We start from the raw sequence: 26,484 nt of genomic DNA on the forward strand, positions 1-26,484 counted from the left end.
CCACAATGAATTGAAACTAGGAATCAGTAACAAGAGGAACATTGGAATCTACACAAATGCATGGAAATTTAACAACATGCTCCTGAATGATCAATGGGTCATGGAAAAAATTAAGGAGGAAATTTAAAAATTTCTTGAAACAGAAGAAAATAGAAATAAAATATACCAAAATTTATGGGATACAGAAAAAACAGTGCTAAGAGGGAAACTGATAGCAATACATATCTACATCAATAAAGGAGAAAGACTTTAAATTACCAACCTAATGATGGACCTCAAGGAATTAGAAAAGCAAAACGAAACCAACCCAAATTTAATAGAAAGAAAGAAATAATAAAGATCAGAGTAGAAATTAATGAAATTCAGACTAAAAAAAATACAAAGATCAACAAAACAAAAAGTTGATTTGCTGAAAAGGTAAACAAAATCAACAAGCCTTTCATTATACTACGAAAGTAAGAGAAAAGACCCAAATAAAAAAAAAATCAGAAATGAAAAAGGAGACAAAACAATTGATACCACAGAAATACATGCATCATTAGAGACTATTATAAACACCTATACACCAACATATTGGAAAACTTAGAAGAAACAGATAAATTCCTAGGCACATAAAACTTACCAAGATTGAATCTTGAAGAAATAAAAAAAACTTGAACAAGCCAATAACAATAACAAAGGAATAATAAAAAGTCTCCCATCAAAGAAAAGTCCAGGATCTTATACCTTCACCTCAATCCTACCAAGCATTTAAGAAAGAATACCAATTCTACTCAAACTCTTCAAAAAACTGAAGAGGAAGAAATGCTTCCAAACTCATTCTACAAGGCCAGCATCACCCTTACACCAAAACCCGACAAGGGCAAAACAAAAAAAGAAAACTATAGGCCAATCAACATCCCTATGAAAATAGATGAAGAAATCCTCAACAAAATACTACTAAATTCAATTCAACAACATATTAAAAAGATCATTCACCATGATGAAGTATTTATCCCAGGGATACAAGAATAGTTCAACATATACAAATTAGTAAATGTGATACATAAAATTAACATAATTAAGAATAAAAACCATATGATTAGTTTGATAGATGTCCAAAAAGCATTCAATAAAACTCAACATCCCTTTATGATAAAATCCTCAACAAACTGAGTATAGAAGAAACTTCATCTCCTTTGCTGGTGGGAATAGAGATGTGGGAACTTAGGCATCTAACAACTACTTTAACATAGACTATCAAGTAAAAACCCTGTTTCTGACCCCCTGCCTTATATGACACCTGGTGGCTCTGATTTCTGAATCTTTCTGGGGTTCTGTGAGGCCAGATCTGCTCCTTTCTCCTTAGTACTCCTATTACATTCTGTGGGCGCCTGCCTTGACTTTACGAAGTGATTTTCATTCATCCATACACATTCTGTCTTATACTCTGGTTCAATCTTAAAGACATTTTCTACTTTGATCAAAGGTAAAGCTGTATTTGCTTCTTGTCTTTCTGTTGTTTTGAGGTGATTTTCAAGAGGAGGCTGAAGATGTCTTTTCTTTGCTATCTTAAAACTGGAAATCCTAATGCACAACTAAATTGTGCCTCCAAAGTCTATACTAAGTGAAAAAAAGAAAAAGTTACATCGCCTCCAAATCTTTCTTTCGTTATTTCATGTGCAGAATAAGGGACTGGAGGTTTCTTTTTTCAGTTACCTTTTAAAAGGGTGTTTATTTGCCATTTCAAATGCCATCTATTTTTAAAGGAGCATATTTATTAGATTTTATCTTTTAGGCGCTCCAAATACAACCTAGGTTGAGCTCCACAGCTACAACACATTATAAACATTTTGAAAAATATTTGCATTATAAATTCATATTCACAAGAATTGTAAAATGTATCCACTTCATTTGCAAATTAAACTCAAACATAACTATACCAGGAATGGGATCTAAAAAGCACATACACACAATGTATAAAAGATGGGTGAAGGGAGAGATTATAAAACAGAATAATTACTTAGCAACTGATGGTTTATCTTGAATATTTGAAAATAAGGTTGGTCCTCTAATTTCTCCCATATCTTCTTAGTCTGAGCCATCTAATATTTATTTTCTAACAGACAATGTAGCTAAAAAAACTTATTTTCTTAACAGAATTTATAATTAAGATTAGTAAACTTAAGGGCACCCAAGGAAGTCTCAAAATCTTTTTAAGCTTTAATAAATATTTGAGATTTTTAAAAAAGAGTAAGCAATTTACAAATATCCTTTCACTATTAATGCAAAGCCCCTCTCCTCCATTTGATCATAAATTTAAGGCTTTTAAATTTGTATAGCAAATATTTTCCACTCTCTTCATTACCAACCCTCATTGTGCTACTAAAAATATCTCTATCTAGACTTTCAAGCTTGTGCATTATCTTCCCTTCTTTCACCTCAAAATATTCTACTTGCCATGCATCAGAATCAACAGGGGGGCTTGTTTAAACACAGATTGCTGGGTTTCTGATTCAGTAGAACTGGGGTGGAGATTTCTCACAAGTTCCCAGAGGACGTAAATGTTGCTAATCTGGGAACCAAACTTTGAGAACCACTGATTTATGGTTATCCTCGATTTCTTTACCTCAATTTAAGAAAAATAAGTAGCATTTCTTTCCTTCTCAACAAGTTTTACTTTGTACTCTTGGTTCCATCTTCATCCACATTCTGCCATTATTTTCTCTATGTTCAGCTTCTTCAATCTTTCTTTTTTTTTGAGACAGAGTCTCACTCTGTTGCCCAGGCTAGAGTGAGTGCCGTGGCGTCAGCCTAGCTCACAGCAACCTCAAACTCCTGAGCTCAAGGGATCCTACTGCCTCAGCCTCCCGAGTAGCTGGGACTACAGGCATGCGCCACCATGCCCGGCTAATTTTTTCTATATATATATTTAGCTGTCCATATAATTTCTATTTTTAGTAGAGATGGGGTCTCGCTCTTGCTCAGGCTGGTCTCGAACTCCTGAGCTCAAACGATCCGCCCACCTCGGCCTCCCAGAGTGCTAGGATTACAGGCGTGAGCCACCGCGCCCGGCCTAGCTTCTTCAATCTTTCTACACGCATGGACCTTCTAGATGCAAAGACCTCCATTCAAAAAAAAAAAAAGTACAGTAAGTGCCCCATCTAGCTACCATCTTATGTCTCTCATGCATCTATTCACTGCCAAATTTCTAAATAAAATATCCTTGAACCGAAACCTCTACATTCTCTTACTTCTCTCCATTAGTCAGATCATCTTTGAATCAAATAAAGTTCTAGCAGGAAACAGATGACACTCTCAACTTGGATAAAATGCATTCTTTATAAAAGCATGGGCAGGATGTAGGGAAACCACAATGGATACTACAGTAGCTGGGAACAATGGGAAATTCTTTGCCATTCTTAGGCCTGAATGGGTGAGGGGAAACGACATCATCAGAAGCTGAAGAGAGAGAGTGCTGTGTGGAGAGGACTACCTGATAGGAACAGTGATCTTTCCATAAGTATGGTTCATAGCAACATTATGGAGGTGGGAGACAAAAAAAAAAAAAATCTTCATTCTCTCCTGCCAATATGCTATGTTCTGCTACTTAGAGTGCTCCGAAATGGCTTAAACAACTAGATGCCAGAGGCAAAATGAGCTGACTGATAAAGTCCTAGAGTTCAACCACATAAGACAGAGTAGTGTGGGGAAGAATGGAGAAAGGATCTGAGAGGCAAATAGGAGATATCCAACTTGGTTACCTTTTTTGTTCCTTAGCATCTATTCTTGTTCTGTATATAGGTGACACATTTGCATTCTCCACACAAGAAACATACAAAGTCCTATGATATATGATTTCATAAGAGATTAGTATCAATTCATATGCTTCTCCTGTATATATGGAATATTCTCCAGGACAAACTGTATGTTAGACTATAAAATACAACTCAATAAATTTAAAAGGATTGAAACAATACAAAATATATTCTCCAAATTTAACAAAATTAAAAATCGACAAACGGGTATTTGGGGGATATTCCCAAATATTTGGAAATTAAACAATAGACTTTTAAGTGATCTCCATAGTTCAAAAAAATCAAAAGGAAATTAGAAAACATTTTGGACTGAATGAAAATAAAAACACAGGCATATAAAAATTTATGGGATGCAGCTAAAGTTGTGCTTAGTGGGAAATTTATAGCTCTAAACAGCCTATATTTGAAAAGAAAGATCTCAAATCAATGATCTAAGCTTTAATATCTAGAAAAAGAATGGCAAATCAAAACTAAATCAAGCAGAAAAAGGAAATAATAAAGATCAGAACTGATGAAAAAGAAAATAGAGAAAAATCAATGAACTTCAAAATTGACTCTTTGAATAGATCGACATTGATACATGATCAAGGAAAAAAAAGAAGAAAATACAGATTACTAAAATCAAGAATGAAAGTGGGAGGAACATCTCCACCAACCTTATGGAAATTAAAAGAATTACAATGAAATAATAGGAACAACTTTATGCCAACAAATCAGACAACTTAGATGAACTGGAAAAATTCCTAGAAAGACATAAATTATTGAAACTGATTAAAGAAGATATAGAAAACTTCAACTGACCTGTAACACATAAATATTAAAAGAATGGATTAAAAATCTTCCCACAAAGAAAAGACCATATCCAGATGACTTCACTGGTTAATTCTATCAAATAATTAAATAAGAAACCATATCAATCATTATAAACACAGAGAAGTATTTCTCAACTTATTCTAGAAGACCAGTATTGTACTGATACCAAAGTCAGAAAAGCTACCAAAAAAAAAAAAAAGAAACCAGTGACCAATATCCCTAATAAATATAGATGAAAAAATCCTCAACAACCAAAAATCAAATCCAGTAACTTGTTCTGAGATGCTGTTAATGGTCCATCACTTGACCTACCGGTAAATCACTGAACTCAATATTTTTTTTGTATTGTACACTTACCTGTTTATGTTACGGTTCAAAATTTCAAAAGATTTAACTACACATATACAGGAAAGAAAACAATGCCTAGTCTGTGTCCTCAAAGTATAAGTAATTTAATAAAAGACAAAGATTAATAGAGAAACAATGGCAGAATATGACAAGTACCCTAAAAGGCATCGTGTTACAAGGATATGAGAACATAGTTAATCTATGTATGCTGTTTTTACATTGTTTCATTTTTGAGAGGGTAGAGCGGCAGGGGGGGAACCAGAAAAACTTTATAAAGGAAATAGAATTTGGATTGCCTTAATCATGGATACGTAGAATTTCAAAAGTGAAAAGAAAAATTTCAGCAGAGATCGGCATAAGCAAAGCTTGAAGCATATTTGGGAGAAACATCAGGTCAAGTATGGCTCCACCACTGTATGTACAGATAAAAAGAAATCATTTGAACACCAATCTGAGAAAATATGAACTAACTCTAAGTGTAAAAGGAGTAACTTAAGTTTTCAGAGCAGGGTAGACATATGTTTGGGGAGTATTAGTTTGGAAACTAATTAATATAATGACAGAGGAAGGGACTAACATAGAGATTCTCAAACAATTTCTCAAACCTTTCAGGAGTTGGTGAGATCAAAATTGTTTTCATAGTAATACATATGTCATTTGTCTTTTTCAATCTCAATATCTCAAGTTTCAAGAGGCTATGTGACATGTGGCACTGCAACAGATTGAATGTAGAAGAGGATGAGAATTCAGGGGTCTTTTATTAATTCAGACAGTACAAAACTAAATCTGAAACAGATATATATTTTTGTATGTAAAACAATTTTTCCTTACTAATTTTTTAATAAAAGTTATTTCTCAAAAAATGTTATTCATATTAGCATGTGAGGGTTTATTATTTTTAAATGAATTAAATTTTAGAAGTTTATTTTAATTTTGAATGGTATTAAACATGGATAGATAAAATCCATACAAATAAAAGCTCTTTGGAGATCTCAGTAATTTTTAAGCATATAGAGGGGTCCTGAGACCAAAGAATTTGAGAATTTCCAGAAAGAAATAAGGACATAAAACATAGTAGTAATGGTAATAAGAATGAAATGGAAAAGATTAAATGAAAGGTAAGAGACAGAGTTGATAGAAATTGAATAACCAATAAATGTGGGGAAAATAGGGGAAAAGGCAGACAGGAATCCAAAAGTTCAGTGTGGGTGACTTGGGAGAATGACTGACTAAGATATAAGTAAATAAAAAAAAGATGAGTTTGGGGGTGGCAAGAATTCAGTTTCAACACAAATTAAATACTGGTCAGGCAACCATAGAGACAGCTAAAAAAATGAAATACATAAAGCCTGAGATACAGTTTTGTGGTTACGTGTACAGGAATGACCAAGTTTTGGTATCTTATGTAACAGAGCATCATCTCAAGCAAAAAGATATACAGGTATTACCATGAATATCTTGGATCACTTGCCCCCAGTTGCTTGGTCAAAGGTTGTTGCAGTTTGTTTTGAAAACAGTTCTTATACTGCCAACTCTGGAAGTTTTGGGGTTACATTTATTTTTAAGCAGTCTTTTATATTTTCTTAGGCTTGGTTAAAGTGCTATAGACAATTAGTAATTTCAGAGAGGCAATCTAGTGTAGTTATAGGGAAACCATATTAAAAAGATGACTTCATTCTCATTAGTCACTTTCTCTGGAGTTCACTTTCTTCAATTTATAAAACAAAGAGAATATAATCAATAAGCCTTCTTCAGATCTAAAATTCTATGAAACAGCTATCAACCCCCTTATCACGAACAAATAGATATACTCTAGCCTCCAAAAGAGTTATAGCCAACCAACTCAGATATTAATTAGCAATATCTTTTTCAACTGATAACATGTTGTTCTTGTATAAAGCAGAGGTTTCTTAAATTTATTTTAAAAAGCTCTTTAGGACTTGAAGAGGAGTCCTGAATCCTACTATTTTGTCAACAAATTTGACTTTACCTGACTGGTAGTCCTCTTGATTTTGCAAATTTTAAGCATATTCTGCCTCTGACACTCCCTCATCCCAATGCCCTACCCAATCATCACCATTCTAGGCTTAAGAGTTCGAAGAGTTCTTAAGTTTTAGTTAATCTTAAAGACCTCTCTATCCATTGACCTTTGAAATTGGCCGTTTTTAGTTTTTCTTCAATTCTATTGCGTCTTTCTTGAAGTTATGAGATTAGAGATGAATGAATCACTAGAGGCAGAATAATGTTATTTTTAAGGAAAAAACCCATAACCTTCCTGGGCTTTTTGGTAGCAATATATCAGGTTGCAATTTTAATGGAATAATTTATGAAGAAATACGGTACACAGCAGTACTTATCTTTCACTTTACTAGCAAAAGAGCTCCTTTTTGAACTCACAGACTCAGTCCGCCCTTACCCCTCCCCTTCACGACCCATCCAACAAATACCCATTAGGGTGCTTCCCAGGCAGCATGAGTACAGCAAGAAAATTATCACTTTATAGCATCTTTAAATATTATAGATGTCAATTTGCACAGAAAAATCAAAGCTTCAAATGAAATAAATCAATTACTTCAGAAGGCCTCTTTACTGCAATAAAACATTATAAAATTCATTTCTTCTCAATTTACTCAAACACACATAATATAAAACTTTTCACAGGTTCAAATTTGGAAAACTTCTCTTTTGTAAGCAGGCTTAAAATGAATACAGCATCAACTTAAACATATTAGTGTAGCATATCAGGAGGAATAATTAGTAATTCTTCCTATAATAGATATCAACATAGTACAAGATATCAAACACATTAGTAGTAATAGTAAAATGGATCAAGATTTTTTTTTTATTACACATTTGCTTACATGTCTGGTGCTTTGGGGTAGAGCTAAACCTGACATAATTGAGTCAGTTTCAGTCATGATTCCATCAACTGAATTATAGTCATGAATTGCCTAAACATTCTCCTAGGTTTATCTTCCAGAAACTAGAATATTAAGCTTCCCAATTTGTCTATGTACTAGAGCACATATATAACATTTGTTTTTAAAAAATTTAAACACTCAAAAAAAACCCAAACATCATACTTTACATAAAGAAAACAATTTTTGCACTAGATGTATAATACAGGCTCACAAAACTTCTGATTATACAACATTGTACAGGTAATCATAATCCAATCTTCTTCCTAACTATTCAATTCCTGTATGTATAATTAAGCATTTATTTTAGAAAATTTTAACACTGAGAAATTGATTCTCTTACAATTAGACTTTTATAAGATTCTCCTTCCCCACCAAAAAAAACAACCCACTAGGACTCCAAATCTTATAAAGAAACTGTTATCTTGGACTAAACAGTCCAGAATAATTAGTGTTCTTATTCCCTCTCCACTGTACTTCATTGCTTAATGCAAACTGAAGAATGGGCCGTCCAAATTGAATATGGTATTTAAGCAGGTCCAGCTTTAAATAGACCTAGAACACATTCACAGCCTGATGAAAAAAGCAACAAGAATGGAGACACAATTACTGTGTGGCAAATACAAAACTCTGGCCATTAAAGGATCAGAAGTAATGACTGCTCCTATTTTAAACTCATCAATGCCATATTAAAAAAGCAGAGTGACAACAGAGATTGGCAAAATCTTCTAAATTCTCAAATAAAAAAGTTACTTTTAATACACTGCACTTAAATTTTACAATTCACTCATATTTTTCTTTCTATGATTATTCAGAAAAATCAATTCTATTTAACCTTAGCCTAATAAGTTTTTCTTCTCATACATTTTTACATAAAAAGTTACTAAAATCACAATTCTGAGGAATTTTTTAATCATACAAGCTTAATCATATATGCTTAAACTGCATTAATTAGATCCTTCTTATTCTATCTAAACTGATCTGTTACCAAATCTGTAAGAACTCTTTCCACAGCTTTTCTTTATACTATTATAATAATCATAATTGTGAAAAATGCATCTCAACTCCATAGTGAACTGCATCCGTGCTTATTCCACATAGGTGCTGCCAGTGGTCCCTGTGGTGTCCTTTCAACAATGACAAACTCATCAGGGTTGCCAAGTGCTTCATAGAAAACCAGTAAATCTTGTATTGCACGTTCCTCAATCTGAAAAAAAGGAGGGGAAAAAAGAAGACTTCTTTACTCTTTTACTTATAAACTAAGCAGGAATATATTAGTTTTCCAATTTCCTTTTCCATGGATATAACACAGTGGAATTAAATCAGGTATTCTGCTATTTCCTTAGCAAGGAGAAAGCTTGAGGTCTAAGCTAAAATAATGAGATAACCATCCTCTCTTGAATTTGAATCTTAGCAGAAGGAAAAAGACACTGAAAATCGTTGCTAGAATCCATTCATTCGAATAGATTTATTCTGTGAAACACTTTCTGTTATTGTACAAGTACTCTCAGTCTTGCTTCTGAACTCTATAGTGCTACTGTGGGTCCTCTGTTTCCAAACCTGGTTCTCTGCTCTTTTAGCTAAATCTGTGGAATCTTAATAGCCCTCAAATAAATTCTCATTTCCTTAAGTTAGCCGGATTTGGTATCTGTTGCTTACAATCTTAGAACTCTTACTAATACAGAAGCCAAAGTGTAGACTAGATATTGCCAAATCGTCTAATAGTCACTTTTTTTTTTTTTTTTTTTGAGACAGAGTGTCACTTTGTTGCCCTGGCTAGAGTGAGTGCCGTGGCATCAGCCTAGCTCACAGCAACCTCAGACTCCTGGGCTTAAGCGATCCTACTGCCTCAGCCTCCCAAGTAGCTGGGACTACAGGCATGTGCCACCATGCCCGGCTAATTTTTTCTATATATATTTTAGTTGTCCATATAATTTGTTTCTATTTTTAGTAGAGACAGGGTCTCGCTCTTGCTCAGGCTGGTCTCGAACTCCTGACCTTGAGCGATCCACCCGCCTCGGCCTCCCAGAGCGCTAGGATTACAGGCGTGAGCCACTGCGCCCGGCCTCATAGTCACTTTTAAAATCTAAAAGAGTCCAAAGCATCACCAGAGCTAAAAATATAAGCTTTATAATAATTTATTAGTCATAAATTAATTATCCTGAATACCTTCAATTAATATTTAAATTGCTAGGTGCTTCAGTTTATTTTTACATGGCATTTACTTTTTTATTTGGTGGCTATAGGCACCTACCCAAAGCAAACAAAATACAATTTTCTTAAAATCTAAGAATGAAACGTAGTGTGAGTTCTTCCCTAAAGTAAACCCTAATAGGAAGGTTATTTACCTGAATCAGAGCCAAGGGTTTTTCTCGACTTCTGATAAGAGCTGCTTCCTGTTGTAGTTCTTCTTCTACAATAGATGCAAAAGTGACCGGGGCTACCACAGAAGGAGCAGTCATCGTGGAAGATAGCCAGGGACTGAAAGAATAATATCAAGTTTCACTCATCTTCCTAAATTTTTGCATGCAAAATTTCCTCTGAAATACTCTTTACCAATAACACTCTTTCGTAAGGCCACCTTTTTTTCCAGTGACCTACAATATAAGGGAACCTGGAAGCTCTTGCAGAGCTTACAGAATGATGAGGTGAGAAATAGAGAAAAGGAGAACTGATATTTTATTTGGCTCAGAGTTATAGAGAAAATTTTAGAAAATGTTAGAAAATGGGGGTAGAGCAAAAACAATACAACTAAACAGAAGGGTAATTAAACTCAAACTATGCAAAGGAGAGTATTCAGATAATTCATTCTACTCAACCCCATAAGTATTCCAGATTTCTTAACTAACTTTTCTTTCTTCCCTTCCTTCCTTTCCTTTCTCTCTTTCTCTCTCTCTCTCTCTCCTCACCCCTCCCCTCATCCTTCTTTCCTTCCTTCCTATCTATTTTGAGACAGTCTCACTCTGTTGCCCAGGCTAGAGTACCATGGCATCAGCCTAGCTCACAGCAACCTCAAACTACTGGGCTCAAGCAATCCTCCTGCCTCAGCCTCCTCACTAGCTGGTACTACAGGCGTGAGCCATCGCGCCTGGCTAATTTTTTCTATTTTTAGTAGAGATCGGGTCTCACTCTTGCTCAGGCTGGTCCCGGACTCCTGACGTCAAGAGATCCTCCCACCTTAGCCTCCCAGAATGCTAGGATTACAGGAATGAGCCATTGCATCCAGCCTTAACATTCTCTTTTAATGCTTAACAACAACTTAGCTTTGGAGGCCCACAATTAATCAATTAACCTTACTTGGGACTGTCTAGAAGTGGTAAATCTGAAACATGGTTGCCTTCTGGTCCTGGGGTACCACGAGCAGAGCATCTGCAAAACAAATGTCAAAGCTGGAGATTAAAGCTTCTATTACTGTTAGAAAAACTGCTTATTAATAGATATAGAGGAGGAACTATAAGCTCCTGACTCAGTAGACAAAGAGCACAATCAAGGTTACCTTTAAAATTGTAAATAAACAAAATAATCTTTAGATGTTTATAAAATCTTGTATACAAAATACCATGGAGGAAGATACTGCAAAATATGGTTTTTCTAATAATATATAACGTATACATAAACCAGACAAACCAAATATATAGAACCAGATAATTAGCCAAATTTTGTGGGCAACTATTAATAATAGACTTTGATAAGCTAGGGATTTTAGTTAGGACAGAAAGACAAAACATGACCTCTCTCTTCTAAGAGTTCAGAAGCTAGATGAGGAAACAACATAAAATGACATAGAAAACAATGCAAAAGAATTTAAGACAGTAACAAATTGAGTTACAGTGACTATAAGGACTACAAAAATCAAAATGTTTAATCATTTGAGAGGGCCTCATGGAGAAGCATTTGAGAAGACAATAATAAAGGAGTATATGATGAGATGGGTAGGAAGTATTTTAGTATGGGGAAAAATTTTAAAAGGTACTATAGAGACTTTCCTAATTGTGGAATTTTAGAGGTAGAAAGGTCCCTAGAGATTATCTAGATTAATCCAATAGCCTCCTTCAGAAACGAGCAAACTGAGGCCTAGATGGATTTAACAATACAAAGTCAGAGAGAATAAACGAACAGCCTAAAATACTGACTTCCTGATTCATTTGCTCACAGTTATAGAGCATGTGCCACGATTATGGTAGGTGCTAAAAATCAGCCTGATTAAAACTCAATCTCCTCCCCTCAGAAAATTTTGGTGCAAGAGATTTTTACAAATACTTAAAGTAATAATAAAACAATGTATGAGAGTACTGTAATTGATATCTATACTAATATGTATAAAGTAGTATGAATTCTTCTAGTAGTAGAAGAAATTAACATAATAACATTATTAACATAATATGGAGGGTGGTATATGCTGATAGTTTCACTGAGGAAATGACATTAAAGCTGAGGAGAGTGGCACTGAGATAGAATTTTGGTTGCACAAATATATGAACTACCAAAGATATTGATGACTTAAGTAAAGGCAGACTGTTCTGTTCAATAAACAAAGAATGACTGGATTCAGTGTAAGGAATAGATTTAAAATAAAAATAAAATTTAAAAGAAACAATAAGGCCAGAGTATAAAATACACTGAAAGCTAAAATGTTTAGACCTAATATGTGGGCAAACAAATTTACGAAGGGCCTAAGTACTTCATATATATAATCGCATTTAATCCTTGAAATTCCCTGTGAAAAAAGCATATTATTTCTATTATACAGATTAGGGAAAAAACTCAAAGAATATTATGTAAGCTACCTGATTCAAAAATTGGATAATAGAAAGATACCACCATCCAGGTCTTTTGATTCAGAGTACAGTGTTTTTTTCCATTATCAAATAGCTGCCTTTATTTTTACTGTTCCCCCTTAGTCTGGAATACATGTCACTGCAAATGTCTTTTCGTTCTTTAAGAATTGGCTCAAGTATCACCTGCTCGCTCCTCCTATAGAACTTCAATCACTATTATAAGGTATCACACACTATTACTATTGTTTATACAACTGTCTTAACTATTAAACTAGTCTCTCAGGGTACAGGACTGTGTTTCATTCATCTTTTTATCTCAATGTCCAGCAGAATACCTGAAACATAGTTGTTTATGAAAAAGTAATTACAGAATAAATGATTGAAACAGAAATTCAAAGGCTTTTTTTTTTTATTTTTTTAGTATGTGATAAAGAAAAGCAAAGTTTTGGGGTTTTGTTTTGTTTTTTTTTTTAGTTCCTTATTCCTTTAAATTATTGATAACTTATTCTTCCACATCCAGGTACTAAATACAAAATAAAGTGAGAATAGGTCTAGTTATAGGGTTCTAAGTTTTAATGAAGTTCTATGGCTTGAAATTTGTTGAATCTTTACCTAACCTATGACACCCAAAATAAGAGAAATTCCCAGGGTAAAGTAGAAGATGACCTCAGGCCAGGAGAAAAATGAAGTCAAGGAAATGAACAAGAAGGCTTTTGGGATAGACTTGTTATGAGATGATAAGAATCTACATGAGAACAACTTTAAAATAAAGGGAAAAAAATCTACATTTTGATAGAACAGATAATCATTTTAGACAGAGACTAAATGTAAAGTCCTTTGGTTAAGTCCCCTTAAAAATGGTCTTAAAGTCAGTCCAAGGCTAGAGATTAGAAGCCTTCTAAGGCATTAATACATAACATAGAATAAATACAGATAATGACTTCAATGGTGCTCCAAAATCATCCTGGTGTTCTAGAATCAACTAAACTGTTTTGATTGACACTTTCAAAGAAAAGCAAAAATATTGTAGAACCAATTACTTAATTGCTAAGTAATAGGCATACTATCTCATTTAATCCTAGCAATACCCTGGTATTCAAAAATGTTATATCACTGGTTCACAAAACTGAATATTAAGACTAAAGTGTCTTATACAGATAGGCCTTGTTAAATCAAAGCGAAGATGCCAAAGTTTAACAACTTATGTACATAGCATTTTATAATTTATTTAATAGTTTCATATACACTATCTGATATAAGCCTATAGTAAACCTGTGTGATAGATATTACTACTCTCTCACTTCTCGTATGATGAAACTGAGGTACAGAAAGGTTCAGAAAAGGCTATGATATTAGAATGAAACTCAAATCTGTTTCATAAAACTATACTTCCAAAACTCTTTCCACTAATGGTTTTTCAATAGACAATTATAAATTTATCCTAACAACTTCAAAGTCCATCAAAATTTCACCTTAAAATGAAGCAAATTTATTAAATAAAATAGAGCTATGATGAAACAAATATCAAAAACATGCTGAGTTTTCAAAATAATAAATATAGCATCGTTAAGCTTTAGATATTAACAACACAGAAACAGACAGACATCTCAGGAGAATCTGCATAAAACTTTGCATCATGAAAAGGTTAACTAAAATCTTCTTTTAAAGACTTGTTTAAAAAAAAGACTTGTTCAAACTGAACAATATTAATATTGTCAAATTTAGACTTTAAGAGGACTAAATTACTTTTTTTGCTCATACAGTTGGGCTTTTTAAAAAAGAAATTTGTAATAGCTTAATTAAAGATTTTTATATAAGATTATAATCACAGAATGATTTTTGTCTCACAAGTAGTTTTTTTTACTAATTAAAAACACAAGCTCACATATCCAGAATTACATAAGGGGGCATTTAAGTGAAAGGAAAATGAAAGAAAACACATGAAATTAAAAAAAAAAAATGTAAGAAACAATAAACAAATATTGCACAAATCCCTCTTTTACACTTTAACACCCTCAAATGACATTGTCATTCTTGCCCTAGCCAAAAAAAAAAAAAAAATTTCTACAATTAAAGCAAGAATTATGATTTGTGGAATTTTCTGAGATGAGCCCCCATACCCCTGCCATACTAACCCCCAAAGGATCATAAGTGCTCCTATCTTCTTGTTTTAACTCCCACTGTTTCCTCTGTTTAAACTGTCCCTTCTCCTCTCTTATTTCTCCTTTTAAAACTCCCACCCTATGTTCAAAAGCTTGTGACAATGAAAAGGATTAATAATTAAGTGGCCTATTTTTTCTAATATTTACATGGTCATAAACATGATGATGAAATATTTAGAACTGAATACTCAAAGTGCTTATGAACTAAACCAGCTCAAGCCCTTCTTCCTCAATGAGGTCTTCCTGACAACTCTAGCCCATTGTCATTTTCCCTTCTCTGAAACTCATTTGGCATTTAATCATATGTTGCCTTGTGACCTCTTTATTACTGTTATATTGTATTGTAATTTCATTCTTTTCTGTCATTTAAGTTTCATGTGTGCATATTTGTTACCAACTAGATTTCAAACACATTAAAGTATATTCTTCTTTTATATATACCCAACAGAGGCCAGTATCAGGTGTCCCATAATTTGCTGCATTAATGTTTTACTTTTGTCTGTAACATTTTATATTTCCTTTTTAAAAAAACCTTATTTCTGATTACATATTTTCTATGCTTAAATAAAAACTGAAACTCATTATGTTTTTTTCCTCAGAATCACCGTAAGTGATACCCACAGGAATTTAAAACATAGCTATTTAAGAGCCCTGATGTTATAGCACACTCTAGTGATCAATTATGAAACTACAGCTCCTTAATATTTTAAGAGTTCTGTAAGTTATTTATCCAAATAAAATTTTACAATTCCAACAGATATTAATATTTAAAATGCAAAAATATTACAAAAATTATCTTAATTTTCTTATCTTCAAATTTATATATATATATGGTATGCAACATAACTCACTACATTAGCAACAAATTTTACTTGAAACAGCTACAGTTTTAATTCATTTATTCATTCAGTCATTCACCAGTGCACTAAGCATCTACTATATGCTAGGAACCATTCTGAACATTGGTGAAACAATGATGAGTAAAGAGAGATATCTTCCTTGCTCTCATTGAACAGAGTTAAATACATAGACATGAAAATACTTGTACAAACATTAAAGAATCACACTAACAATAATTACAATTGTGGAAAAGTACAATGAAGGAAAAGATCTATGAGAACATGTAACAGGAAAACTGCTCCAGTAAGGTAAATCAGACTTCTCTAAAGAATATGACTGAATAGAAACTGAAAGAAGAGTCAGAGTCAATTAGTCAAAGTTAGTAAGGAAGTAGAAAGAAGTGCATTTGAGAACTAAGAGAAGCCCAAGATGGCTAGAACACAGAGATCGTGTTACAAAATAAAGCTAAAGAAGGTTGGCAAGAACAAGATATGCCTTGAAGGTCATATCAAAACTTCTAGCTTTTAATCTAAAAACAGTAAACCCTGTATTTTAAAAAGAATACACTGGCTCAATATATTTGAGTAAAAGAAGAAAGGCTATAACAAGTCCAGTCAGGAGGACTCAAGTGAAAGAACACAGCACTCGGCATGAGGGTGATGGCATTGTAGATAAAGTTTGGATTTGAGAAATATTTAAGAGATAAACTGGAATGCCCTACTGATAGACTATTAGTAAGGAAGATGGAGGTGTTAAAGACTTGAAAATGCTATTTATTGAAGAAGAAAATTCATTAAGAATGGGCTGTTTTATGTTTTGTTTATATTTTTGTTTGATTTTGGTTTGATGAGATTGGTATGAGGAAAACATTAAGTTTGGTTTTGGACATAAAGTTTGAGGTGTTTCTGAACATTCAAATAGGATGGAAAGGTCAGGTAGACAGTTAAATATCTAAGTCTAAAGCTTAGATGATAATTGCGGGCAGAAGATATAAATTTTGAATCTCTAGTATACATTTGATAACTGAACATATGCTCATAAAATGGAAAGTGTAGAAAGAATATAAAGTGAAATGAGAAAATGACCTGTAACTGAAGTCATATAAAAAGTCCATGGTGTTGGCAATATGAAGGTTACTGCTGAACTTAGCCTGGAGTATTTCAGTTTAGTAATGGTGCTGGAAGCCAGAATGTATTAAGAAGTGAGTGGGAGTTAACAGCTCTTTTGAGAAATCTGGCTGTGAAGGGGGTAAAGAATTGGTAATGATAAGGCAATGGCTAGAAGAAAGTATGCACCAGACCACATGAGAGACCTGAGCACATTCAAAACCAGATGGGAAGAACCTAGTTAAAAGGAAAAAGCTGAATAAATACAAGAAAGGAAAGGAACAATTAATAGTTTAAGGCTTCTAAAGTGGGAATGGTTAAGATAATAGCACTGGTATTGACCTAAGAAAGGAGAGATAACTTTTCTATTAAAAAACAAGAAAGGATAAGATGAATGTAAGTAGAGGCATATTTGTGTGTCTCACAGTAGGAAAACAAAGAAGTTACATGTATTTCTATTTAAAAACATGATCTATAGGATATCATTTATTATACAACTAATAGAACCAATGATATTCTTATATTTTTTCTTATATCAAAAGGACCATATTCAGTTTTTTAAAATATAAATATTGTGGAAAAATGAAACTGCGGTCATTACAGGGATATCAAGTACCCAATTTTTTAAAAAGAATTTTTTTAATTTTTAAAAATGTAAAAGATTTTCATTTAATTAAAAAAAATTTGACCGGGATTAAAAAACCCTACTAATGAGAGAAATGTAATAGTGACTATTTCAAAACATTTATTATAATTATGCATATTATGTATGTCTTAATGGAATATACATATAAAACATATACGTATTACGTAAGACTATATGTTTGTATGTGTAAAAATGGCACTCAAATGTAGTAGGATATAAACATCATTTTTACTGTGAGAATTTAACAACCCTAGAAGATTACCTGTCACTTAGGAATGGAATAAATAACCTTACCTCAACATCTTTTAAGAAAATAACTTATAAGACACTAGGTAGTTTTAAATTGTTTCAGTTCAGTAGTTTTCAGTTTACCATAAAATGTCCAACAAACATTTGTCAGTATTTCATTTTTTTTTCCGAAATACATTTTTGAAGCTAATTTAAAAAGTGTATATTCAAATGCTTTTAATACATTGAAGATTATCAGCATATTAACTTCTGTTGTCAGGTGTATTCATTTTAATAATTCAAGAATAAAGCTTCTTCTACCATCTCTTAAATGAAGAGTAATCCTAGAGAATGCCAAGAGGGTTTGATTAAAAAAAAATTATTTTTAACTACTTACTTAATTCAGTCAGGATTTCTTAGTATTAGATAATTAAAACAAAATGTAGAAATAAACCGTTGAGTCTAATAAACTTTTTCTTCATAATGCTGTATATGCTTCTATTTAATTACTTGTTTAAAGTTTTTCTTTTCTTTTAGACTGTAAATTCTATGTAGGTAGGGGCTATGTTCATTTTGTTCACCACTATAACTCTATTACTTAGCATAATGTCCAATGTAAAGCAGATAATCAATAAATATTTGTTTGCTAATTTTAAAACTACAAATGTCTTACATTGCACCTAATTTTATATTGATTAGCCTATCATAAACATTAAAATTTTATGTATAAATTAATATGTAAAAAGGCTTAATCTGTTTCTTATGTTAGAGCTCCATTTAAGATTTTTATTTTAAAATAGCATTTCACTGTTAAATGTGTTTGAAAAATTAGGGAGGTGGATCAGAGGACTTAAGATCCTTTCTAGTCTCCGATTTTCTGTATTATATGAAAATGGCTCAAGAACTTTGCTCTTAAACATACGTGTTGGTAATAAGGAAGCCAATTACAGTACCAACAATAAAAATACGTATAAACATTTCACCTAAACCAGTAGTTTCCAAACAATTGTCAGAAGACTCTGACAGTTCCTCAGAGTTGCTTACAAGGCAAATGAGGTGAGGTTAAACTAGCAAATTTCCCAGTCCCTTCTCTTTTAGTCAGAGAAGTTTATGTTATCTGTTTGATACAATGGAATTGGACATAACATGCCATTTTTATTAATAAAAAAGGGTTTAGGAGAAAAGAAAAAGGTTTGACAGTGAGTAAAATAAAGGGTTTATCATTACATAAAACAGAACATCAGCCCGGTCATAAATGTATTTTTAATCACATTTTTGTTTTGTCTAAAACATTCTAGGGAGTAATATCTTTGGGAGTTGTCGTATTATCAGATATAAGAAAAAAATCTCCATTTAGTTAAACAACTTGAAATATTTTTTTTCTTCCAACATGGGCCCATCTAATGCCCCAAGAATGTTCCCTTTTGAACAACAATTAAGAGAATTTATACACCATGCTGGTGAAGCTATTTTGTTTTTAAATATTGCTTTTAAATTAGGGATAGATTTTCATGTTTCATGGAGGCATTTAAAATAGGAAACATCTGTTTAAAATACATTGAACTTTAAAACGCAGTCTCAAAAAAACAGCCAGAGAAACAACTAGAATACCCAAAAGTCTGTTGACAGATATATAGATAAATAAATTGTGGTAAACCCACACAATGAAATACTATTTAGCAATAAAATGGAATCAACTGATACACATCACAACATGAATGAATCTCGAAATAATTTTGCTGAGTAAAAGATTTTAAAAACAGTATATAACTGTATGATTCCGTTGATGTAAAACTTTAAAATATACACCCTATACTGACAGAAGCAGATTAGTATTCGCTTGCTGAGGGGCGGGGGCGGGGGTTCAGGGTAGGGGGCTGGATACAAAGGCAAGGGAGGAAGAGACTACAAAGAAGCACTGAGGAAACTTCTGAGAATGAAGATTATGTTCACTATCTTGAATGTGGTGATGGTTTCATGGGTGTATACATATGCCAAAACTTCGCAATGTATACTTCAAATATATGAAGTTTATTTTAAACCAATTATACCTCAATAACTGCTTCAATAAAAAAGAGAGGAAGGGAATAAACATGTTAATTTTAATTATGAATGTAAAAGAATATATAAAAATCTGACTCAAATCTTTAAAGATTATTTCAGACATAAAACTACTATAGACTATTTTAAGGTAGGAAATGTATTAGTTTTAAGTTTAGTTTATTACCTTACAACTTTTGGAGTCTGAGAACTTTCAATTCCTTTAAAACACACTTTTTTGACATGATCTCCTGAACTATGACCAGTCACAGACTTTTTTTCTTCTACTAAAAAATCACGGAATGACTTGGATGATACTGAATGTAGAGAAGATGCCCTGCAACAGAAAGCAAGCATAGAGCATGTTAAAATATCCATTTTGTAAAACGACATTCCTAGAAGTTATAAGGGAACAATAATGTGTAACATTGAGAATGTATAACAAAAATTTTACAATGATATTATATAATTACAGTTTCCACTGTGATGTCAGATTCTTGCTGTCAATTGTGAAATAATCAAAACTATGCCGTAAGAAAAAGCAATCAATTGAAACCAACTCGAGATAACCTAGATGTTGAAATCAGCAATATTAAAATAGCTATTGAAACTATGCCACAGATAACAACAATAAAAGAAATGTTCAGAATGAATTAAAGAATAAGTAAGCTCAGCAAAGAAAAAGAAGCTATAAAAAATAAAATGGAAATCAATAATTTTTATCATAATATTTAAAAAACAAAATTCATTGAACGAACTGAAGAGTCAGTTCATTTTTTGAATATGAAGAACAGGGAGAAGAAAAGATTGATTGAAAAAAAAAAAAATAAGCCAGCCATAGTGACTTATGGGATAATATCAAAAGGTCTATCATATGTATAATTGTCATCCCAGACGCAGAGGGAGATATGGGAAACAAAAATAATTAAACAAATAATGGCCAAAAATTCTCCAAATTTGGTGGAAGACATCAATTTAAAGATTCAAGAATTTTGGCAAACCCCAAAGAAGATAAATAAAAAGAAAACCATACTTAGGCACATCATAAACAAACAGCTAAAAACCAAAGATCCTGAAAGCACCCACAGAAATACAACAAATAAAAACAACTAGCTTGTTACTAGAAACAATGAAGGCCAAGAGACAATGGAAAGACATTTTTAATGTGATGAAAGGGGGAAATAAATGACAATCCAGAATTCTGTGCCCATGTGAGTAAGCATGGAAAAGGATCCTCTCCAAGTCAAGCCCTGAAATAACTACAGCCCTGGCTGAACCTTGATTGCAGCATTGTGGAAAATCTTGAGCCACAGGCAGCCAGCTATGATTCCTGACCCAAAGAAATTATGAAATAAAAAATGCTGGTTGTTTCAAGCTGCTGTTTAGGGATAATTTGTTATGAAGCAATAGATAATACAAGATCTAGAGGAATTAAAAAGGTAATAAGGAAATATAAACAACTTTATGCAAATAAATTTGACAATTTATGTGGAATGGACAAATACCTAAGAAAAAAAAAATTACCAGAGATAACAGAAAATCTATATATACCTATGCCTATTTTTAAACATTGAATTAATCTCACTAGTTTTTCTGAATTATAAAAATCAACATAGAAGATAAGGGGGTTTCCAATAAAAAAAAGACAAACTTTATATGGAAATACAAAGAACCTAGAGATTAGCCAAAGCACTCTTTAAAAAAACAAAACAAAAAAACCCACAAAGTTGTAAGAAGACAAAACGAATCACAGTAATCAAGACAGTGTGCCATGGTTTGAATGTTTGTTCCCTCCAAAACTCATGTTGAAATTTAATTGCGATGTGATGGTATTGGGAGGCAGGACTTTTCAGAGGTGTTTAGGTTCTGAGGGCTCCGCATGAAGCGATTAACACCATTATCAGTGGGAGTGGGGTGGCCCCCTCTTGCTCTCTCTCACCCTTCTGCCACACGACACCTTCTACCATGTTATAATGCAGCAAAAAGGCCCCTGCCAGATGCCACCGTGATATTGAACATCCCAGCCTCCAGAACTAGCCAATAAATTTCTGTTCATTATAAATTACCCAGTCTGTGTTATTCTGCTTACAGCCACACAAAACGAACTAAAACAGTGTGACCCTGGCATAAGGACTGAGAAACAGAATAAGTTCTATTGTTCTTTCCACTGACTATGCCATAATTTGAAACAGTGTTTTATTTCCCACAACTTGACTTTCCTAACTCATGGGCTTTAGCTATTTTCCATTTTAACTGCCACAGAAACTTTATGGAGAAGCATTTGTAGACATTTGTATCTACACAAAAATTAACCAGGATTTTGTTCTTCAGCTAAAGCAGCCCTAAAATTTTGCTTTAAAAAATAAAATCTCTAGCTCTAAAAAGTTAAATAACTAAAATTATTTTATATAAGTTAGCTCTAAATGGAATTTGGAAGAACTTACATTCAAACATCAAGCCAGGCCACAAAGACTATGCGTTCTTCCACTCAGGATGACTGGTAAGAAATGTTCTATTATTTCTCCAACTAAAATATCTGATATTGAAAAGTGGCCAAATACCATATACACTTGCTGTTTTCACATTAAATTTAAAATTCAACTGGTTAGAATTTCATTTTAATGGAAAAACCAGTTATCTTTAATATTTTCCATTGCCACACCCAACTGCAGGCAGCACTACAACTATATACTGGGAACTATATAAACCAGGTGAGTGATTTTGTGAATAGACTAGTGAAAATCCTACCACAAACACAAGCAGATTTAGAGAGCTAATTTGTGACTTGCTAATGAATTGCACATTAACCATAATATTGTCATAAACATAGTAAAAAAAAATCTGCTAAAGAAATAAAATCTCATTGGATGATTCTTCAGACGATGAAGATGTATCTCTACGTATTAAAAAATTTATAGATAAATCACCACAGTCATGAATACATTCTGTAAATATAATCTGTAAATCTGATTAAAATGTTAATTTCAGATTAATTTACTTTTTCAAGGCAGAGCAAAGTTTAAATTTTTTTAAACCAATATGTATAAGGGATGTTCTCAGGAAAATAATCAATTCCATTTTTACTTCAAGCATATATTGTATATATTTATATCCTATGTGTATCTGATTAAAAATCAAGTGATATATTGAATAATGTGGTTACCTCATAATTTTAAAATTACACAAAGCAATATATGACATTGTATTCACTCAATAATTAATATTATATCTAGAGCTCAATTTTAAATACCTTATAGCCTTGTAAGAATTTAAGAAAGAAAATTATTCAACAAGGTTATTTATACTAAACATGTATCAAAGTTCCTAAATACTGAACATTAACTATTTTATGTAAATGTGTTCTTTAAATTCTACAAATGTTTCTGATCTATGCCATTAACTTAGAATAAAATTCCTATGACCTAAAAAATTATATGTATATATTTCACATATATATTTATTTTAAATATAGATATATATTCATATGGCATATTTATACATATCATATATATTTTACAAAGCTCACTGTTTAATGAGTGCAAATAAAAGCAGTACACATATGCAAAAGAAGTTCACAGAAATGAAAAGATCCTTAAGATAACAAAAATATAGTCATGCATCATTTCACTGTGCTTCACAAGTACTATGTTTTCACAAATTGAAGGTTTGTGGCAATCCTGCATCAAGCAAATCTATTAGCACCATTTTTCCAACAGCATGTAAATATATACCTCACCAGCAAAAAATTAAAAGGCTGCTCTTTAGAGAAACTGACAGACTAAGGAGACCAACAAGCAAAGATACGGAGATAACAGACATAGAGAATGAGGGTCTCCAAAGGATACAGCTAGGTCATTCCACAGTTATACCTATCAGTAGACCTGTTTCACACAGGCACACAGAACTTCCAGTTAGAACTTAAAAACAAAATAATCTATCAATAAATCAATAAAGTAAAACATGATAAAATAAAACATATAGAGAGAAGAATGAATAAAACAAGAATGTAAGTCAATAGCTATTTTTAACTTTCTATAAGTATGATTTTTTTTTTTTTTTTTTTTTTGCTGCTTGGCTCCTTTTGTTCAAAATTATATTGGTGAGATTTATCCACTTTGTTGTATTTAGCCATAATTTGTGCTTTTTTAATCACCCTGTAGTATTCTACCAAAAAATAAACTGTAATTTACCCATTTACTGCTGATACTTAGGTTGTTTCCCATTTTGGCTATTACAAATAATGATGATATGCATATTCTTATACATGTTGCCTGGCATACATGTGCATATATTTCTCTGGGTATATACTAAAGAGTGAAAATGTTTAGAGTACAGAGATCTTCAAATATAAGAATGTTAAATAGAATATTTAAAAAGGTACCATCAACAAACAAGAAAAAACTCTTGACAATTAAAGATTTTAATAATTTAAAAAAGTTGGGGAAATGTTCCAGAAAGTAGAACAGGAAGACATATATGTGGACAATACAAGACAAAAAGAAAATTAGAGAAGTCCAGGAGGACCAATATCTGAGTAATGTGAACTGTAAACAGTGAAGAGAAAAAAAATATCAAAGTAATAGTACATAATATTTTCCTAAAACTTAAAAGACATTCTTCCACTCCCAATTAAAGGAACCCAAGTACCCAGCACAATGTATCAAAAAAGACTTACTTCATGATACATTACTGTGAAATTTCAGAACACCAGGGATAAAGAAAAGACCCTATAAGCTTCTGGGGGGAGGGAGAGGAAAGGTGGGAGTAACAGGAGGTAACTTAAAAAGAATCAAGAATTAAATAGTATTCAATTTCTCAAAAGCAACAAGAAAAAAAGGGGGGGAGGGGGAATAAATTCTCCAAATGATTTCCAATTTAGAATCCTGTTCCAATCTAACTATCAGTCAAGAATAAAGGAGAGAATTTCATAGATATAAGAACTCCAAAAATATATGTTCTATGTACCTTTAATCAGAAAACTACTGAAGTTGTGCTACCTCAAAACAAGGAGTAAACCAAGAAAATAGAAAAACACAGAATCTAGGAAACTGGGAATCAAACAATGGAGGGAAGAGAAGAAAATTTCTAAGATGACAAGGAAAGTACCAAGATGACAGATATTCAGTAGGCCTGGAAAAGACCCAGTTTAGACCACAGAATAATGTATGGCACTAAGGAAGATACCTCCAAGAAAACATGTGAAACTTCTTTTGTTCATTTACTTTTTGCTTTTAAATATGGAAACTGATTGATGGCATGGTTAAAACTATATTACTAAACCCAAAGCTTCCTCACATGCTTATTAGTTAATTCTTCCAAAGTACAACATATTTAGTATTTTGACAGCTATTCCAAGAACTCTTTCTCTCTCTTGGTCTTTCCATACTTTTGTTTAAGGACAGCACAACTCAGTGTTGCAACAGTTACACCATAAACCCTACAAGGGCAATGGCCAAATCTGTCTTGTTTATTGCCTTATCATCAGAACCTAGCACAGTCCTTTACATAAAGAAGGTGGTTAACAAACACTGATAAATTTAAAAATTCTGCTAAGCCCATTCTCTCAAGTTTTACCCTCTTTTCATTTTTACTTGGGTTTTTGCACATCTTGTTTTACTTTCTTTTCAGTGACCATGCTTTGGATCTACAGGTGGCCCTGACAGACACTGATTTAGTTCCAATAGTAGCACTTGGAATAAAACTAGTTAACCACTTTCTTCAAAATTTACATTTTAATTGAGAAAAATATTCTCTCTTACAAAGAGAACAATGTGGCATTAGAAACATTGAAGGGATTTCCCCAAACCAAGGGTACATGCCAAGATCCTCCCAAATCCTTGTGAAAGAAGAGGGTTTTACTGATCACTTCCCTGCACTACAAAGCATCCGCTGGTTTCCAGATATTATGATATAAATTATTACAAAGAAAAAGGAAGGATGAAAGGGAAGCAGGAAGTACAACCTATTTGACACATCTCAAAACTGTAATCTGACCTCTTTGGATATTATTCCTATTAATGCTGCCACTATGGGTAAATTCCAATGGCGTAAAATTGTATGACACAATGTTAAGTAAATAGCACTGTTTAAACGAGTAACAATAACAAGCTATGATTATAATCATGTAAAGATATTTATGATACTTATAGAAGGACCAAGAAATTAGGGTAACATAAAGAAATTAGTTTTCTTTTATCAAATTTATCTATATTTTATTTCTCACAAGAAAATTTAAAAAATTCCTTTAAATCACTTTAGCAAGAGAAGCTAATTAGAACACCAAGAAGAAATTATATCCACATATGAAAAATATTTCCATATTTGAAAACCATGATGTATATGTCAAAACATCCCATATTAAAATAAGACAAACAAGCAAAAAAATATTCTTTTGTTTCTCAAGTTCTAATTTAACTTAAAAGCAAGGGGTGGGGGGATGAAATACTTGAAAAGACTTTAGAAACATGGGGGGGGACTCAAAAGCCAAGAACTACCTTAAAAGCTAATGTACATATCTATACTAATTTTAATAACAAAACGGAGCATACCATGCATTCACTGGTTTGGGTGCTTTTGAAGGAGTGGTTAAAACTGTTTCCATGCTATTCATTCCTGAATTTTCTTTGGTAGTCAATGCAATCATTTTTCGTTGCTTCTGAGAAAGTTTAACTCCATGCGAAATCATTTTGCTAGAAATGAAATCAATTAGTTTTCCTGGTTTCTTTTGAGAAAGTTTAATTCAATGAGAAATCATTTTGTTAGAAATTAAATTAAACCAATTAGCATTAATTTTTGATTAATAAAGGTT

At 32.5% G+C, this 26,484-nt stretch overlaps 1 protein-coding gene across 4 annotated transcripts in view; it reads right to left on the reverse strand.

The window, feature by feature from the left end:
* Nucleotides 1-7,272: 7,272 nt before the first annotated feature.
* The window catches only part of IBTK (inhibitor of Bruton tyrosine kinase), a 68,332-nt gene continuing 49,120 nt past the window's right edge, over nucleotides 7,273-26,484 (reverse strand). For all 4 annotated transcript variants that reach the window (XM_069489212.1, XM_069489210.1, XM_069489211.1 and 1 more), the window contains exons 25-29: nucleotides 26,225-26,365; nucleotides 19,864-20,013; nucleotides 11,174-11,245; nucleotides 10,225-10,357; nucleotides 7,273-9,083 (exon numbers count right to left, since the gene is read on the reverse strand). In XM_069489212.1, coding sequence (XP_069345313.1) covers nucleotides 8,937-9,083; nucleotides 10,225-10,357; nucleotides 11,174-11,245; nucleotides 19,864-20,013; nucleotides 26,225-26,365 — 643 coding nt within the window. In that variant the 3' untranslated portion in view covers nucleotides 7,273-8,936. The remainder of the gene's footprint in view (nucleotides 9,084-10,224; nucleotides 10,358-11,173; nucleotides 11,246-19,863; nucleotides 20,014-26,224; nucleotides 26,366-26,484) is intronic.

Source organism: Eulemur rufifrons, chromosome 15 (genome assembly GCF_041146395.1).
Source record: "Eulemur rufifrons isolate Redbay chromosome 15, OSU_ERuf_1, whole genome shotgun sequence".
NCBI lineage: Eukaryota > Metazoa > Chordata > Mammalia > Primates > Lemuridae > Eulemur > Eulemur rufifrons.